A 16,666-nucleotide genomic window follows, 5' to 3' on the forward strand; every position below is an offset into this window, starting at 1 on the left:
ACTGGGTCTTCGTTGCTGCGCGCAGGCTTTCTTTAGTTGCGTCAAGCGGGGGCTACTCTTCGTTGCGGTGCGTGGGCTTCTCATTGCGGTGGCTTCTCTTGTTGCAGAGCACGGGCTCTAGGTGTGCGGGCTTCAGTAGTTGTGGCACTTGGGCTCAGTAATTGTGGCTCGCAGGCTCTAGAGCGCAGGCTCAGTAGTTGTGGCACACGGGCTTAGGTGCTCCGCGGCATATGGAATCTTCCTGGACCGGGGCTTGAACCCGTGTCCCCTGCATTGGCAGGCAGATTCTTAACCACTGCGCCACCAGGGAAGCCCCTGGTGAATACTTCTGGAGTGAATGAACTTTGTTTTGATGATCTCTGTATGTTGAATTTTGTCCTCACCTTTAAAAATGTGGACTCTTTTAGTTTTAAGCCTAATAACTTGGTGCAAATTCAAAAATGAAAGTCTAGTTTTTCACTATTGAACGGGGCTGCAGGCGTCACCAGTGACTGAGGTGGCTCTATTGGGCTCCCCCATGGCAGGGAGAGATCATGGGGTGGGGTGGGTGCACCCACCTGCATCACAGGGCCTCCTGCATCCATGTACCCCAGGCAGCAGGGCTGTGGGAGACCCGGAGCGGGGGGCAATCCCCCAGTCATCCGAAGCCGCCTTTTCCCTGCAGATGAATGAAGCAGTCTGCCCAGCCGGACTGGACTTTGCTTCCCTGAGCATCTCAGTCCAGGGCAGGAGCCCCAAAGGCCTGTGTTTGGGCCGGGGCTCCTCTCGGGTTCCCAGGCGTTCCTCTGACATGCTTTCCAGGTTTCCTTCTTCTTTATTCCATTTTAAGTTTAGATTCTAGAACTTTCCATTCTTGAGATTGGAGAATGTGTTTTAATTAAAGAATATGTTTTCATATGTGTTACTGTGTGATATCTACAGTAAAGACTGCAGCAGGATGTTAGAAGATATTTTTGCTGTGCTAAAGTTTGAGAATGTTAAAAGTCCGTTTTATTTTTGTAGTAAGTAAAGCAAGAATTGCAGAGGGGGAACGGAGAGATGAAGACTCTGAGAGAGGAGATGAGGAGAGAGAAAGAAGATACCGAGAAAGAAAGGTACGCAGGGCGAGGCCTGGGAGGGGCTCCAGCTGCAAAGCTCAGGGCGCTCAGGCACAGGCGTTAGAGGGCTTCTGGAAAATACTGTAAAACGGAATCTAAGACCTAAGACAGTTCTCAGGCACTAAGTTCTCACAGGCAAGTGTGTTTCTCCAATTCCAAGAGTAAACCTTGGTTATCTTGGAAAATTTACAAAATGCAAATAATAATAAGAGAAAAGATAAAAAACAGAGATAATTACTGATAATGTTTAGCTATATGCCCTATAGGTTTATGTACATATGTTCATATAAGTGTATGTGTTTGGATATGTACATAGAAACTTTATTTTCTTAAGTTGGATTTTTACTGTTTTATAACTGTTTTGATACATTTCGAGCATTTTTTCTAAGCTGTCATATCTGTCTATAGTATTTTAATACCTGCATAATACAGTATTCAATGATGTTTTCTGGACACATCTGCTTTTTTTTTGGATACTTACGTTGCTTCTAAATGTCTTTGGTAAAGACATCCATGGTATAAACTTTTTGCATTTATTCATAATTATTTCCTTATGATTAATTTCTGGAAGTGAACTTGCTAGATCAAAGTAAGTGTTACCCCATTTGTTTTACATTAGACTGTAATTGTTCATACATCAGAGTGTGATTCCTCATGTCCTAAGCAGCAACTGGGCATTATCATAATTTTTAACATTTGCTAATTTGATTCAGAAGCAGAGGGTATTTTTAAAAAATACTTATTTTTATTTATTTATTTGGTTGTGCTGGGTCTTAGTTGCGGCAGGTAGGCTCCTTAGCTGTGGCTCGCTGGCTCCTTAGTTGTGGCATGTAACTCTTAGTTGCGGCATGCATGTGAGATCTATTTCCCCGACCAGGGATCGAACCTGGGCCCCCTGCAGTGGGAGCACAGAGTCTTATCCACTGGACCACCAGGGAAGTCCCCAAAGGGCATTTTATAAAAGGGTTTATTGTCCTATTATTAGTTACTACCTGTGTATGTCTGCATACTTGTCTAGTGGGGTGTATTGTTAACTTTAAGAGTACTTTAAAGATGAACTCTCTGCTAGTTATATATGTCAGTGTTCTGTTTGTTCTACTGTGCAATCGTTATTTTTATAAGTAAGTTTAAAGTTATGAAGTAGTCAGGTCTGTCTTTCCTTATTTCTGTTGTTGTTGTGATGCTTGGAGAGCCCTCTTCCCCACGCTGGTGTCATGTAAGGAGTTGCCTGTGTTTTGTTCTGGGTCCTCATAATTTTTTAACGGTAAGTCTTTAATTCCCTTCGAATTCAGTCTGTGATGGGTGTGCAGGAATCTAACTTCACACCTGAGGAGCTTCTCCATGTTTCTCTTTGGGAAGGTTATCCTGGTGGCCATGAGCAGAGCGGGTGGGGGCTGGAGGGGATGGAACCACGGGGAACAGAGGCGGAGGAGGCCCTGAGTGAACGGAGAAGGACGGTTCAGTTTGGGTCCTGCTGAGACATGGTGGTGATGCTCCCCGAACCGGGCGCTCATGACCCACTGTGTAAGCTCGCAGATCGCTGCCTTGTGGCCTCGGCACCCGTGGTCCCTGGACATCCCTGGAGGCTTGGGAGATGCAGGGATGGCTGAACCATCTCCCTGCGGGTGGGGGCAGACGTGAGCTGTGTGCCATGAAGAGAGGCGCAGTGTGCGCCCACGAAAGCGGATGTCCTTCCAGACAAGTCACATGGCTCTCTCAGGAGGGCCTTGCGTGTTGGTAGCGCTCAGGACGCAGGGGAGTCGAGGAGAGGGCGGCAGGAAGGGAAGGGTGTCCGCCATGCAGAGGAATTGGGACGATGCTCCTCCTTAGGGTGAGGCTGCTGGCTGCGCTGTCTGTTGTCGTGTGTGTGTGTGTGTGTGTGTGTGTGTGTGTGTGTGTCGGGGGGGGGGGTGTCTGCGTGGTTTCCTTTCCCATCGCCAGGTGAGTATGGGAAGGTGCCCGCGGCAGGACAGGGGAGTGAGAGCCAGGTCAGCTCTGTGTCTTCCCCTGTGTTTGCTGTAATGTGTATATAAGACAGAAGGCGTCTGTTTTATACGCTCATGTGTTTTTCAATGTCACGTCCAAAGTTGCAGTATGGTGACAGCAAAGACAATCCTCTCAAGTATTGGCTTTATAAGGAAGAAGGTGAAAGACGACACAGGAAGCAGAAAGAGCCAGACAGAGAAAAGAAACATCGAGAAAAAAGCAGCACAAGGGAGAAAAGAGAGAAGTATTCAAAAGAAAAAAGCAATTCATTCTCTGACAAGGAAGGGGAAGAAAGGCATAAAGAAAAACGCCATAAAGAAGGCTTCCATGTGGACGAGGAGAAGCGCCGAAGCAGCGTGGGCAAGAAGGAGCACAGGAGGAGGGAGGCCGAGGTACCATTTCCTGACGCGTCAGCCCCCTCAGAGAAAGGCGCATCCCCTTTTGGTGTACCTTATTCATCTCCCTTATGTCAAGCCCCTTATTTACTAAAGAGAGGTTGTAAAAACCGTTATTTTAAGAGATGCCTGTAACATCGATGCTGTTGTTAAATTTTGAGCTCATGACTTCTTTTACAGAGCTCACTAATTATGGTTAATTCATTATGATATACTAATTAATGGTTATGGAATTTTTTTTGATAGAATGGTGAATGCAGAAATCGAGGTGCAAGTTCGAAGAGAGATGGGACTGGAAGCGAGTAAGGAATATTCGTCCTTTGGTTGTTTATTCTGTTTACAACACAGTTCTCACACAGTGCTTCAAAATGAATTTTTCTTGTTGGGCCTGATTAGGGCCAGTAAGTGAGAATAAATTATAGATGCACCTCATTTACTCTCAATGCAAGCCCTCTAAATTGTATTTTTGGTGTACTCGTGGAGCTTGGAAGCTTGTTATATCAATGAATCATTAGTCCTGTTCTGCCTTTTACATACTTGCTCATGCAGCATTAGACTGTCCACCCTCACGTGGGGGACCGATTCGCTTGGGAGTCTCTGCTTTGCGGGGGGAGAGCGTCTGCAGGTGGGCTGTTGGGCACCTTTTACCGGCCTGTGGTTCACCTCCCCTAAACACTAAGCGCAGACACGCCCGCAGACCACCGCTGCCCAGTGTTTGCAAGTCAGACAAAGGCCAGGGCATTGGCCAGGCCGCTGCACATCTGCATCTTCCCTGGGATGTTGGGTGGCCCTTTGGAGCCTCATCTTTTCTGGTGAAGCTTGGATGATACCTATTTTGTGCAGTTCATGAAGATTACAGATTAGAGTTTGTGTGTAAACCCTCATTTTGTATATGAGCTCTGCGTTATAATTTGTTCTTTGTGACAACTATATTTGGTAATTCTTTTTCGCAGATTAGGAAGACTCAGGTTAAATGCCTTGCCCAAATTCTTACAAGTTTGAACAAAGTTAGTACTTAAACCTGGGGGTGCAGATTCCTGGATTTTATATTGCAGATCTGCTGGAATGCACAGTGAAGCTTTTGCTTGGTTCTGTATGTTTTTAAACATATGCTATATTGAATTGGTATGAATGTAAGTTCCAAAAATTGAAAATCAACTTGCAATTTTGAAAGCCTTTATTTTAGGTCCCAGGTAAACATATAAAATATGATTAAAGAATAGAACATATTTCAAGGTAAATCTTTCTTTTGGAAATACAAATATTATATTAAACACAAAATAACATTTGGGAGATTCTCTAATAAAATTACAGGAATATTCTAGAACTCTTATAAGGATATAGAGTCATACACAAACACAAGTTTGTTAAAACATAGTTTCTTCTCTCTCTTCTGAAGATATTTCCTATCTTGTACTACTGCTGAAATAGTAAAAATAGTTTAAAAAAGGATTTAGTATTCATAGTTCTAACATAGCGTGCTTTGCAATATGCCAGACTACTGCCATTCTTAATCATATCAATTGCTGAGCCTTCACTGGGATGTCAGTGTTTTAATTTTCAAGTCTTTGTTTAAAATTAATTTTGATTTTGATCATATTTGCTTCCTAGGCATGCAGAGAATTTAGAGAGGAATAATGGGAAAGATGAAGACTCCAGAAGGAAGGTAAGACACTTCACACTGATTCTGTTATGCAGTGGGCGTGGTCCTGCGACTCAGACCCTGAGGCGGGCCTTGTTTGCGGATGGCTTATTTGATTGGCTATTCCAGGAGGCACATAAGAGATACATTTTAGATTAAAAGACTCAAGTGGATTGAGTCTTTTAATCAAATGGATTAAAAGTAAAAAGATGGACAAGGTAAACCATCAAACAGCAGCTGTAACAGAGCTTGAGTGGCTGGACTAGAGGTGGAGGAACGTATGGTAGTAATAAAATAATTAGCTTGCAGGAAAATATGACATTTATAAATGAACATGCACCTCACAAAAGAGACACAAAATACGAGAAGTAAAAACTGACCCAATTAAAGGGAGAAATAGAAAATTCAACAGTGATTGAGACTTCAGCACCCACTTTCACTAATAGAATGACAGCATTTCATGCTAACAGATTAGACAATTTAGATGAAAGGGAAATTCCTGGAAGATATAAATTGGTGAAATTGCCTCAAGAAGAAACAGAAAGTCTGAGTAGATCTGTGGTTAGTAACAAAATTGTGTTAGTGTAGAAAATCTCTCCACAAAGCGACCCAGGCTCAGATGACCTCACTGGCGAATTCTGTCAAACATTTGTTATTATCACTGACACCCTCATGGCCCTGCTCCTTATGTAGTTGTTTCATGTTCTGGACTAGGTGTGCGAGCACATGTTTGTGTGCGCGTGTGTGTATACTCGAGAAGCACATGCAAGTCATAAGATGTAATGTTTCATGTTCTGGACCACGTGTGCATGTGTGTATACTCAAGAAGCACGTGTCGGTGATACGGTGTCACTCAGGACACCACAACTCCCAGTCTTCATCTTGTATACCATTTTCATAATTATCATCAGAAGAGTCTTCATAATGATTCTTTGGTATCTCTAGAATTGTATACTGTGGTGTTAAAATTATTATCAAACCGCTTCCTCGGTTTTTGTCTTATAGATAATGCGGCAAGCAGATTTTGGCTTCTGTTACCTGTGAAGAATAATCGTTTTCTCTCTCTGATAGTTGTCTGAAACCCTGGCCTGTGAGATACCTGTCCTTAGTATCTCGTGCCATGTCTTTACAGACCTTTATTCCATGTACATACACAAAAGCACAGTAATCTTTCCTAAACCAGGTCATGCGGCATGTATTGTTTGATGTGAGGATGTTTTATTCACTCAGTTTGGGGCAGTGGTTGGATTCCTTACTGTCTAGCTGTAGCCACACCTTAGAAAAAAAAGTTAGCCTTACAAATAATTCTTCCCACATAATCTTTTTTTCTATATTATCTTTCACAATCCTATTTTGATATATATATTTGGGGGATTTGAATGCCTTTTTTTGTTTTATATACACATACACCCCATGCAGCATATACTGTTTTTCCTAATTTGTTGTGGAAACCCCTCCAGTTCTGATGATACAGATCTCCCTCCTACTTTTCGAGGGTAAATTTCTTTCTTTCTTTCTTTCTTTTTTTTTGCTTTTTAGAGAAGGGCTTTTATTTATTTTATTTTATTATTTATTTTTGGCTGCATTGGGTCTTCGTTGCTGCACGTGGGCTTTCTCTAGCTGTGGCGAGCAGGGGCTACTCTTTGTTGCGGTGCGCAGGCTTCTCATTGCGGTGGCTTCTCTTGTTGTGGAGCACGGGCTCTAGGCCCGCAGGCTTCGGTAGTTGTGGTACATGGGCTCAGTAGTTGTGGCTCACGGGCTTTAGAGAACAGGCTCAGTAGTTGTGGCACACGGGCTTAGCTGCTCCGCAGCATGTGGGATCTTCCCGGACCAGGGCTCGAACCCTTGTCCCCTGCATTGGCAGGCGGATTCTTAACCACTGTGCCACCAGGGAAGCCCTAAATTTCTTGAACTGGAATTATTGGATGAAAATATATAGTTTTTAATGTTTTCCTTCTGTCTCCCAATGTTTTTGGTAAGTGTTAGCGTTGTTCACTAGACTTACAATGTGAGCCACGTTTGTAATTTTAAATTTTTGGTAGGCACCTTAAAAAAGAAACATAAAATTAATTTGAATAACATATATAATCCAACATTTCTGAAATATTATTCTTTCAACATGTAACCGATATAAAGAATTATGAATGAGACATTTTACATTCTTCCCCCTGAGAGAGCCCGGCGGTGATTTTGAAGATGTTTGGCAGCTCGTTCTGGCTTATGATTGGGTCATATATTTTATAGCATCAACATGCTTCAGCATTTGTGGAGAGCCCACAATATGCCAGAATAATTTTATGGACACGTGGAAAACTGCTCATTTTCTTCATGGTGATACGCTGTGCACTCCCCACTCTTTTGCACCAAATGGTTTTGAGCAGTGACATCTGAGAGCTGTGCCTTCCTGGGGCCAGTGACCACAGCAGGATGGCCAGCTTCTCCCGTTTTACCTGCCGCCTCACTGGCACAAGGAAGAAGGTTCACAGTTCTCCCCATTTCTTGGAAGAGAAAACCAAGGCCCAGAGAGGCTGAGTTCCTGTGTGAAGTCGCACCACCAGTGCCCCTCTGAGCCAGGACCTGCGTCCCCATGAGAGGGGGGGTGGGCCCTGTGGCTGCCCTGGGACCCTCCCTCTGTCCCTCCGCGCTGACCAGCTGTGCTGTGTCCCCCAGCATGGCCGCGAAGAGGGCCCCTCGGCGTGGAAGCTGGCCTGGAGGCAAGGGAGTGAAGAGGCCTTGGTAAGGAGAGGACGTGTCTCTGCTTCTGTCCCAGCGCACGCTGTCACTCGTGTCCCGGCTCTCGCGGTGTGTTTCCTGGGGGTGATACCCTCCTCCTTTTAGGCAGCAGGACGTTAGGACGGAGGGGGAGGTGCGTGCTTGCCCCGCGCTGCCCTCGGGTGTGCGGCTTCCTGAGGAGCGTGGGCTGGATGCGTCCTCAGCCTTCTCGTTGTTGCTCTGCGTTGAAAGCAGGTCTGGGGAGAATGGAAGAAACTGAACAGAGGCATCACAGAGACAGTTCTGGCCATCGTCAGTGAGACATATTCCACGTAGCAGATAATTTTCAAAAACAAAAGCCAAAGCAGAGGCAAAGGAAACGGCCCTCCTCCTGTAAGAGGCCATTGGTGATGCCAAGGCACTCTCTCCAGAACTGGGGAGTGAAGCAGAAGACTGTGTGCTTGGGGCCCCCGTGGGAGGTGGAGGAACACTTCCTTGGCACCGTCCTCCTGTCTGCCCCTGACGGGCGCCCTGGGCACCGTGAGGCCCTGGGTGCTTGCCGAGTGATGAGTTGTCGGCACGCAGCGAGCTTGCGATGCTGTGAGTTTTGCTTAAAACTCCTGCATGACGTTTGTCTTAGTTTCTCTTCTCAATCAGCAGGGTCCTGTTTATTGGTACCGTACACGTGGCATGTCACGCACCATAACATACGGTGACTTTGTATGACGATGTGCTCAAAGCACCTGCTCGTGGGGCAGCTTTTTGGTCCTCTCGGCCTGCGGGGCACGTCCTTATCCCCGGGCTCAGAACCGAATGTCCACTTTGAGGCTCAGCTGGCTTCTCTGTGGCTCCGATCACTGACTTCCTGGCATTGGTCACCACACAGCAGGGCACTAGGTTCTGGAGAGAAGATGAAGCCCTTCCCGCCCCCTTCCTGAGCTCCAAGCTTGTCGGCCCTCCTGGACGGTCCACACTCCGCAGGCTCACCCTCTGCCCTCCATCCCCAACATCTATCCTGTGTGAAACCCGAAAGCCTGCGAGTCGTCTCCTTGCCCCTGGGCAGATCAGCAGTGCCCACCTCTGCAGCAGGCCTGCGGGTGGGTCTCACCTCCCCACGTCTGTCCTGCCTGCAGGCGCCAGGAATGTTTTGTTTCTTCCTCCAGGATGGAGACGGAAGCCCCGTCGGTGATTGAATTTGTGGTGCTTGGGGCGTCCACCACGGGTGCTGGGGAGCTGTGTGGGTATGAAGCAGGTGTGGTGTGATCAGATTTCCTGCTCAGAAGGTTGTCTCTGAACTCCGAGGGCACGAGAGGGGACACGGCAGGGACGGTAGGGGCTAGGCTGGGGGGTGGCAGGGTTGGGGCGGAGGGCCGGCCGGTGGGCGGGGAGAGCGGGGTCCCGCCGGGCTCCTGGTGTGTAGGCTTGTGCGCGGTGGAGGTACCATGTCACCAGTAAATCGGGTGAGGGGGAGCAGAGGTGGACAAGAGAAGGAACAGCCTTGGGGGAAAGTGTGAGTTGCCTGAACCTGTATTTCGTTTCTGCCACCTCCTGCCCTGGAGACCTGGAACGTCCTTCTGCTCCGTCTTCCCAGCACCCTCTTCCTCATCCCTCAGACCCAGACCGGGTCGGCCTGAGGGTGACACGTGCAGCTCCCCAAACCTACAGAGCACGACTGAGCACACGTCCACTGCAGGACTTACTCAGACTTCAGGGGAGAAATGGAGGCTGGCGGTGGTCAGTGATGGCCGGGCCAGGGGCAGAGCAGCCCATCTGCCTGCTCGTGGGGCAGGGCTGTGGGCTGGTCCTGGTCACTGGAGCTGTGGTGGGCCACACGGGACCTGGCTGGCGTGTGCTTGAGCACATGTGTCAGTGTGTCTGTTCTTAACTGCAGATGCTGGGCTGTGATCATGGGTGAGAGGCACAGTGGGGAAGGCAGTGCTGAATGCCAGTCTGTGGGTTATTTGTATAATACCTTGTCTCTTTTTTGTTTTTTAAAATTTTGTTCCATTGTTTTTTTTTTGGCTGCGTTGTGTCTTCGTTGCTGCGCGTGGGCTTTCTCTAGTTGTGGCGAGCAGAGGCTACTCTTCGTTGTGGTGTGTGGGCTTCTCATTGCGGTGGCTTCTCTTTTTGTGGAGCACGGGCTCTAGGTGCACGGGCTGCAGCAGTTGTGGCCCACGGGCTTCAGTAGTTGTGGCCCACGGGCTCTAGAGCACAGGCTCAGTAGCTGTGGCGCATGGGCTTAGTCGCTCCGCGGCATGTGGGGTCTTCCCAGACCAGGGTTCGAACCCGTGTCCCTTGCACTGGCAGGCGGATTCTTAACCACTGCGCCACCAGGGAAGTACCACACCTTTTTTCTTTAGCCACCAGAATTATAGAGGTTCCCCAAAAAGAATATGATTGTTCACTGTTTTCTCTTTCTGGCTATACTTATAAGTTAGGGTATTTCTTTAAGAGTTGTAATTAGGTTATGTTCATTTTATAGATATTTGAATTTTAAAATTAGCAACATCAAGTGAATCTGAGAAAACATGTATTTTCCCAACCGATTTGCAAGAGTCAACTTATGATTGAATATTTTAATTATATGTTTGATTTCTACCTCTAGGAAATTGAAAAGGAAGACATTGGCTTAGAAAATGCTGGAGCTGATGAATATGCAGCCAGTTTTGAAGATGATTTTGAAGTAGGTATAAAAATTTTAAATTTTCTCAGCTTAAAGATAATTTGTTCTAAAATCAGTAACTTAATAGTTTTTTTTTTTTCTTTCTGTTGCTCTCAATACTCCTTAGCTGTTTGATTTAGGTCTGGCACCTATAAAAAGTTTGCTATATGTCTACCATTGCTGACCAATATGATGTAATTAAGTGGTTTTTCTATTTAAGCTATTGTTGGTGCACTGCAATCAAATGTGTACGTATATGTGCACGTGTGTATGCATATATATGTGTACGTCTACATGGAGTATACATGTAGCACACGTTTACGTGCACATACACTCCCATTCTCAGCACAAAGGCGTTTGCACGTTATTGTTCATTCAGAGCTCTCAGTGTACGTGGTTCTGTAGAGTTTATACAGATGCAGAAAAACAAACGCAGCAGTTCATACAGATTTGTGATGCAATGATGTGGAAATCTGTGAGCTGTAGAAGTCGCCCTGAGCCACACTGAGGACCACGTCTGTTTCAGGCTGTAAGCTGTGCGTTTTGTCCTGTGTGCGTGTCTGCTACGTTTGCAGGGCTACGAGGATGACTTTGAGGTCTGTGACGGGGACGATGACGATGTTGCACATGAGCCTGAATCAGAAGAGACAGCGGAAGAGCTTCCTCTGGCCAGAAGGAGGGAGATACAGGAAATTCAGAAAGCCATCCATGCAGAAAATGAACGGGTCGGCGAGCTGTCCTCGAAGCTGTTTGAGAAGCAAGGCCGGACGGAGCGTGGCAGGGTGCCGGGGCCGGGTACGTGAGTGCATGCTGGTCCCGTGTCGCTCCCGGCCCTTCCGCCCCCGTGACGGCGCCCGGCAGGTGCTCAGCGCGGGGGGCCTGGGCGCAGCCCTGCTCCTTCCCTGCGCTGTGTCGTCCGTCAGCTGCACAGGCTGCTGTTTTTCTGGAGGCCCGGGCGTGTCAGAGGGGCAGCGTGGCGGCACAGGGTCTGTTCCCCAGGGAGCTGTCCTCGCCCGGAGATTTTCTTTAGGAGATTGGAAATGTATTTCGCTCAGAAGTTCTTGGCATCTGGGTATGATAGGGCTACTTGTAAGGGTAGGAGAGTTCTTTTCATGAACGCTCCTGACGGTCCTGAGTGCCAGGTGTTCTGAGGGATGAGAAACAGGAGGCGCTCCGTCAGCAACCTGCTCGCGGCCTCCAGGCGGGTGCCCTGGCTCGGATCCGGCTGTGCCTGGCCGGTCTGATCAAGCTGTGAGACGGCAGGGGAGGGCACGCTCTTTGCAGGGGTTCAAACACGCATCCAAGAGGAGTGAGAAGACAGAGTGCGATACACCTGGAGTAAATGTATAGACAGACGGGGTCGGTCTGCACGGGGAGCGCAGAAGTCCTTGGAGGGTAGAGGCAGCGGGGGCTGTGTGCGTGGGAGGGCGAGGCCCGAGCTGTCCGTCCTGGGGGCAGCTTTCGGCAGCCACCAGGCCAACGACCTCCGCACCCTGTGACCTGACGAACCCCTGCCCGCGTCTGCCTGTTTTCTCTCTGCCACAGTGAGTGGCTGATGCAGCATTAAGCTGCATCTGTCTCTGTTCTTCAGTTGTTTTGTGCGTTCACGTCTCAGCTCCCTTACCAGAGGACACACTTGGGGAGGGGGAGGGGGAGAGTGGGGCGGGAGTGGAGGACTGCCTTGTATGTGTGTTCTTAAATAGTTCTAAACGTAGTGTGATTGGCACATGCGTAGGAAGTTTTGCTTTGTTGCTGCAAGTTTTAGATGACGGTAGCTGGAGTGGTTCTTAAATGCTCGTAGATGTTTAACACTAGTTATGTGTAAAGACCTTACTGAACATAATTGGTTTGCATGCTTCTGGCTGGTTTACTCTTGATTTCTTTTGCTTGAAGAAATGTTTCAGTGTCACGAAAACGCTTTTTGTGTGTGTGCAGCTGCAGACGTTTCCCCCTCCGAAACCCCTGCTTGTGGGATTTTCCTGGACTTTGCGACAGCCTCACGCCGCCAGAAGAGTCGGACTCAGGCCCTTAAGCAAAAGTAGGTGTGTTGGGAACTTTGCAGAAGGAATTAGGGAGTTTTAATACACTTTTCTTCAACGTACCCTTAAAAATTAGCTCTTGTTTTGTTTTCACTGCTGGCGTTCAGGCACGTGATTTCATTTGTGCTCCGTTTCCCTGTGTCCAGATGTTGTGTCCTGGTGCGGGTGTGCAGTACTGTAGACAAGCTCGGCCCTAGCATTGGTGTTAGTTCCGGGGGGCCCTGGGAGCCCCCACGTCACGGCTGCGGCAGCGTCACAGTCAGGGGCCTGCGAGGCTGGTGGCCGGAACCCCGAGCAGAGAGTCGGCCTGGCCCAGCCTGCGCCTGTGGTGCTGCCCCCTCCTGCCCTGTGGTTGGCGTCACTCAGGGCCAGCGCTCTGTTTCTCGCGTGAGGAAGCTGGGGACTCGTGGGTGAAGAGCCCCACGCTGGCCCGGGCGCTGTGCCTCCTGTGTTGATGTCCTCCGTGGGTGCCGCAGGCCAGTTGTGTAGACGATGAAGCGCAGGCCCCGGGTTAGCCTCTGGTGGAGGTGGATGTGAGCTTTGAACAGCCAGGGCCGCCAGGCGTCAGAGTCACACGACTGTGAACTCAGAAATTTGCAGAATTCCTAGATTCATGAAAGTGGAGAACAGAATCTCAGCCTGTGGTCCCCTGTACTAAACCCAGTACAGTCTGGGAGCAGATGTAAGAGTCCACCCAGATCTGGGATGGATGCAATAGGTTTAGAGAGAGTGGGATCGGCCAGGGAGACACAGTGGCGGAGCGGGCTCTCCCGCCCCTGGGTCTCACGACCGCCAACCTCTGCAGCAGCACGGCTCTTCCAGTGTCTTATCAGATGAAGGCGGGGGTGAGGGTGGACAGGGGCTTGCCTGGCTGGACGCGTCCCTCGGGAGTGGCCAGGGCTCAGTCCCTCAGAGCGGGGTGGGTGGCGGGCAGGTGGGATGGGGGCCTGAGGGCGCCGATGGCACAGGCGGGGGTTTCAGCCCCAGGGCCTCGCTGTACACGCGTGAGTTCCCACCTTACTGACTGTCAGTATCTCAGGCTCCCACCAGACAGACCTTCACGAGCCCCTTGGCCAGAGCCGCCAGCTCCTCCTGAGGCTCCCTCCCCCGGCCCATTCTTCCCTCTGCACGTGGTTGTCACGTCATCTCGTTTCCAGGACACGCAGCACAAAGCTGCTCCGGCTTATCGACCTGGACTTCTCCTTCACCTTCTCCCTCCTGGACCTCCCACCGGTGAACGAGTACGACATGTACATCAGAAACTTCGGGAAAAGAAACACCAAGCAGGTGAGTACAAGGTTAGCTACCAAGTGCGAGTACAGTGCGTGGCAGGAGTTTGTGTGGCGCTGTGTCCTGTTCCGGACGTTAGACCTGGGAGTGGTTGTGAGGGACGCAGACGTCATGTGCTCGTCACCTGGAGGTTGTGCCAGCGTCCTCGGCGCCCTGGAGGCTCCTGGGCACGGATGTGGATCGCTCCCAAGCCCTGAGGACAGCCCCAAGTAGGGGAGTTACTGAAGGTCACTGGGAAGTCACCTCGGATCACTTGCTTGGGTTCCGGTGGGGCTGTAGCGTCCTGCACTGCCTCCGAGGCCTGCACGTATGTTCCTGCATGTAGGGACTCCAAGATCAGCGACCGAGTGCCTCCCAAATCCCGAGACACTGGGCTCACCTCAGTATCCCTCCTGCCTGGTCCATTCTCCTCACCCTCCTCTCAAGGTCTTCCTGTGCCAGGCCCCCCGTCACCTGCCTGTGGATCCCCCTTACCTTCCCAGGCTCCCCATCACCTGCCTGTGGATCCCCCTTACCTTCCCAGGCTCCCCGTCACCTGCCTGTGGATCCCCCTTACCTTCCCAGGCCCCCTGTCACCTGCCTGTGGATCCTTCTTGCCAGGTCCCTTTGTCATCTACCTGTTTTTCTCCATCACCTGGCTTAGGCCACGCAGCCTCTCCTGCCATCTACCTGCCTGTTGCTCTCTGTCCTTGTCCTGCCCTCTAGGTAACTAGGTGACCCCTTCCCGATGACTTACGCTGTGTCCTCTGGCTCCAGGGTTGCTACAGTACGACCCACACAGCCCTGTCTTTCCCTGTAGTACTTCCAGTTGTTGACTGTGTGACAGTCCACCTCCCAAGGTGGTGAAGTCTTGGAGTCAGGGATCTCCTGGGACATTTTTCTTCTGTCCCCACAGTGCACCTATCAACATGCTCTTGGATATATCAGTCAGTAATCTTTCACTGGGGAGAAGATCACGGGGGAAATTTAAGAAGCTGACTGATTAACCCTGGCTTTGCAGCTGACTCACTCTGACCTTGAGCAGACTATCTAACTTCTTTTGCTTGTTTTCCTCATCTTAAAGCTATTAGTATCAAAACTGTCTTTGCTGAAGCATGTACATTTTTGAAATAAATAAATTTGTGTCTGCTTTTGCAAAGCTGCTGTGTTCTAAGAGAATAGGGTGTTGGTGGACTAGGTCATCATCTTTTCAAGCCAGAGCTGAATTGTTTGTTGTGACTTTTTGAAAACGCTTTTGAAATTTAGGCCCCTATTTATCAAATGTTTAAGACACAACCAGTCTTTGCATGATTGTTATTCATGCCATATGCTTACTTTTGACAGACTAGAAGACTGTCGTCATTAACTTAAAAATTGTTAGTTGTTTTCAGCAATGAGAAATGGCTCTGAGGTTGAGAGCCAAGGCTAATTCAGCCCAGCTTTGTTTTTCAGGCCTACGTTCAGTATAACGAAGATAACGTGGACAGGAATGTCCAGACTGAAGAAGTTGAGACTCAGGAAGTGTGGACCCAGCACCCAGGGGAAGGCGCGGCCGTGTCTGGGGGTAACCAGCCTCTGCTCTCGACCCTGGGAGTTGTGTTCACTCCCTTTCTTGTTCTTTCCTCCGTCTCGAGGGTGGCTATCACCACGTGGCTGTGGAAACACCAGAGCTCTTCCAGACACCACCCTTAGCACCTGCGCGGAGCTGGAGGCCTGGGCTGGGCCCTGATCAGGGTTCACAACACTTGTTCCTAAACGGAAAGGAAAGAGCCCACGCGCCAAACCAGCACTTTGCAGATGGGCTTCTAGAACACTCTCTGCTCTTAATTTGGGGTAGTCTGTTCTCATTCTTAGAGAAGTTTCATCTTTAAGTACATTTTCCAGGTATGTCATATCAAGACAGATGGAAGCCCCTGGAATATGCAGAGTTCTGCTCACCTTGGGCCCTCCTCGGTTATTTATGTGCTAAATATTGCTTTACTGGTGGTGGATTGTTCCTTCTGAGGAATTACCTCTGTTACTCCCTTTCCTCAGGGAAGCCTCATCCTAAGAAAATAACACACCTAAACGTAACACATACATGATAAACTGATGCTTTAGGTAGGATTCTGTTTACAGACTTCTGAGAAATCAGGAGGCGATCTAGAGGATGAGATGGAACCCCCTGGCTTCCCCTCCAGGGCTCCTGGTTGGCTCGTACGCCCTTTGACATGTGCGACCGTGACTGTGAGAGTCGCGCTGGCTGGTTTCATGTGCGCTGTTTTTTCAGGGAGTGAGCGGAGCGGCCCCCTTGATGCCGCCGCCGTCGTCCCGAAGGTCAACACGCCCCGCCTGTGCAGCTTCCTCCGGGCCGCTTGCCAGGTGCGCTCTGCCCTGGGCAGGGACCCCAGCAGCTTCTGTGGCTGCAGGCACTGTCTGTATGTTTGGATTCTGTACTGTAACGTTGGTTGCTTGCATTTTAAAATGAATATAGGCTAAAAAACAGACATACAAAGTCAGCAAGGTGAGCACACATCTAGGGTATTTGAAACTAGTAAACTCATGACTTTAAAAACTGGTTATGGAAATCTTCAAAGTCCGTACAAAGGTCGAGGGGCGGCAGGTGGCCGCCGCGTGCTTCAGAGGTCCCAGCTTGCAGCCCTTCACCTCTTGAGCCCCGCCACCCCCCCCTCAATTATGTCAAAGCAAACCACGGTCACCATCCTGGTCCTGCGTGGGTGTTTCTGTTTGAGCCCCTGGAGGAAGAGGATCAGGGTCCGTAATGTTTCTCAGTACATCAAGTGCAAGGTCGGCGTTTGTGTTTCTTCAGTTGTCTCGTATTGTTTCCACATCAGCTCAGAATTCAAGTATAAAGCACCGATAAG

At 49.2% G+C, this 16,666-nt stretch overlaps 1 protein-coding gene across 6 annotated transcripts in view; it reads left to right on the forward strand.

The window, feature by feature from the left end:
* Positions 1-16,666, forward strand: part of DYNC2I1 (dynein 2 intermediate chain 1) — a 44,925-nt gene that overhangs the window by 12,970 nt on the left and 15,289 nt on the right. For 3 of the 6 annotated variants that reach the window (XR_010945741.1, XM_067747610.1, XM_067747612.1), the window contains exons 4-14: positions 1,003-1,094; positions 3,185-3,475; positions 3,725-3,780; positions 5,090-5,144; positions 7,791-7,856; positions 10,438-10,515; positions 11,070-11,289; positions 12,430-12,532; positions 13,691-13,820; positions 15,255-15,366; positions 16,072-16,163. Coding sequence is in view for 5 of the 6 variants with exons in the window: in XM_067747610.1 (XP_067603711.1) it covers positions 1,003-1,094; positions 3,185-3,475; positions 3,725-3,780; positions 5,090-5,144; positions 7,791-7,856; positions 10,438-10,515; positions 11,070-11,289; positions 12,430-12,532; positions 13,691-13,820; positions 15,255-15,366; positions 16,072-16,163 (1,295 nt within the window). In the remaining variant the exon portion in view is untranslated. The remainder of the gene's footprint in view (positions 1-1,002; positions 1,095-3,184; positions 3,476-3,724; positions 3,781-5,089; positions 5,145-7,790; positions 7,857-10,437; positions 10,516-11,069; positions 11,290-12,429; positions 12,533-13,690; positions 13,821-15,254; positions 15,367-16,071; positions 16,164-16,666) is intronic. The other 3 variants (XM_067747611.1, XM_067747614.1, XM_067747613.1) reach the window with 2 other exon arrangements.

This window comes from Pseudorca crassidens, chromosome 8, assembly GCF_039906515.1.
Source record: "Pseudorca crassidens isolate mPseCra1 chromosome 8, mPseCra1.hap1, whole genome shotgun sequence".
NCBI lineage: Eukaryota > Metazoa > Chordata > Mammalia > Artiodactyla > Delphinidae > Pseudorca > Pseudorca crassidens.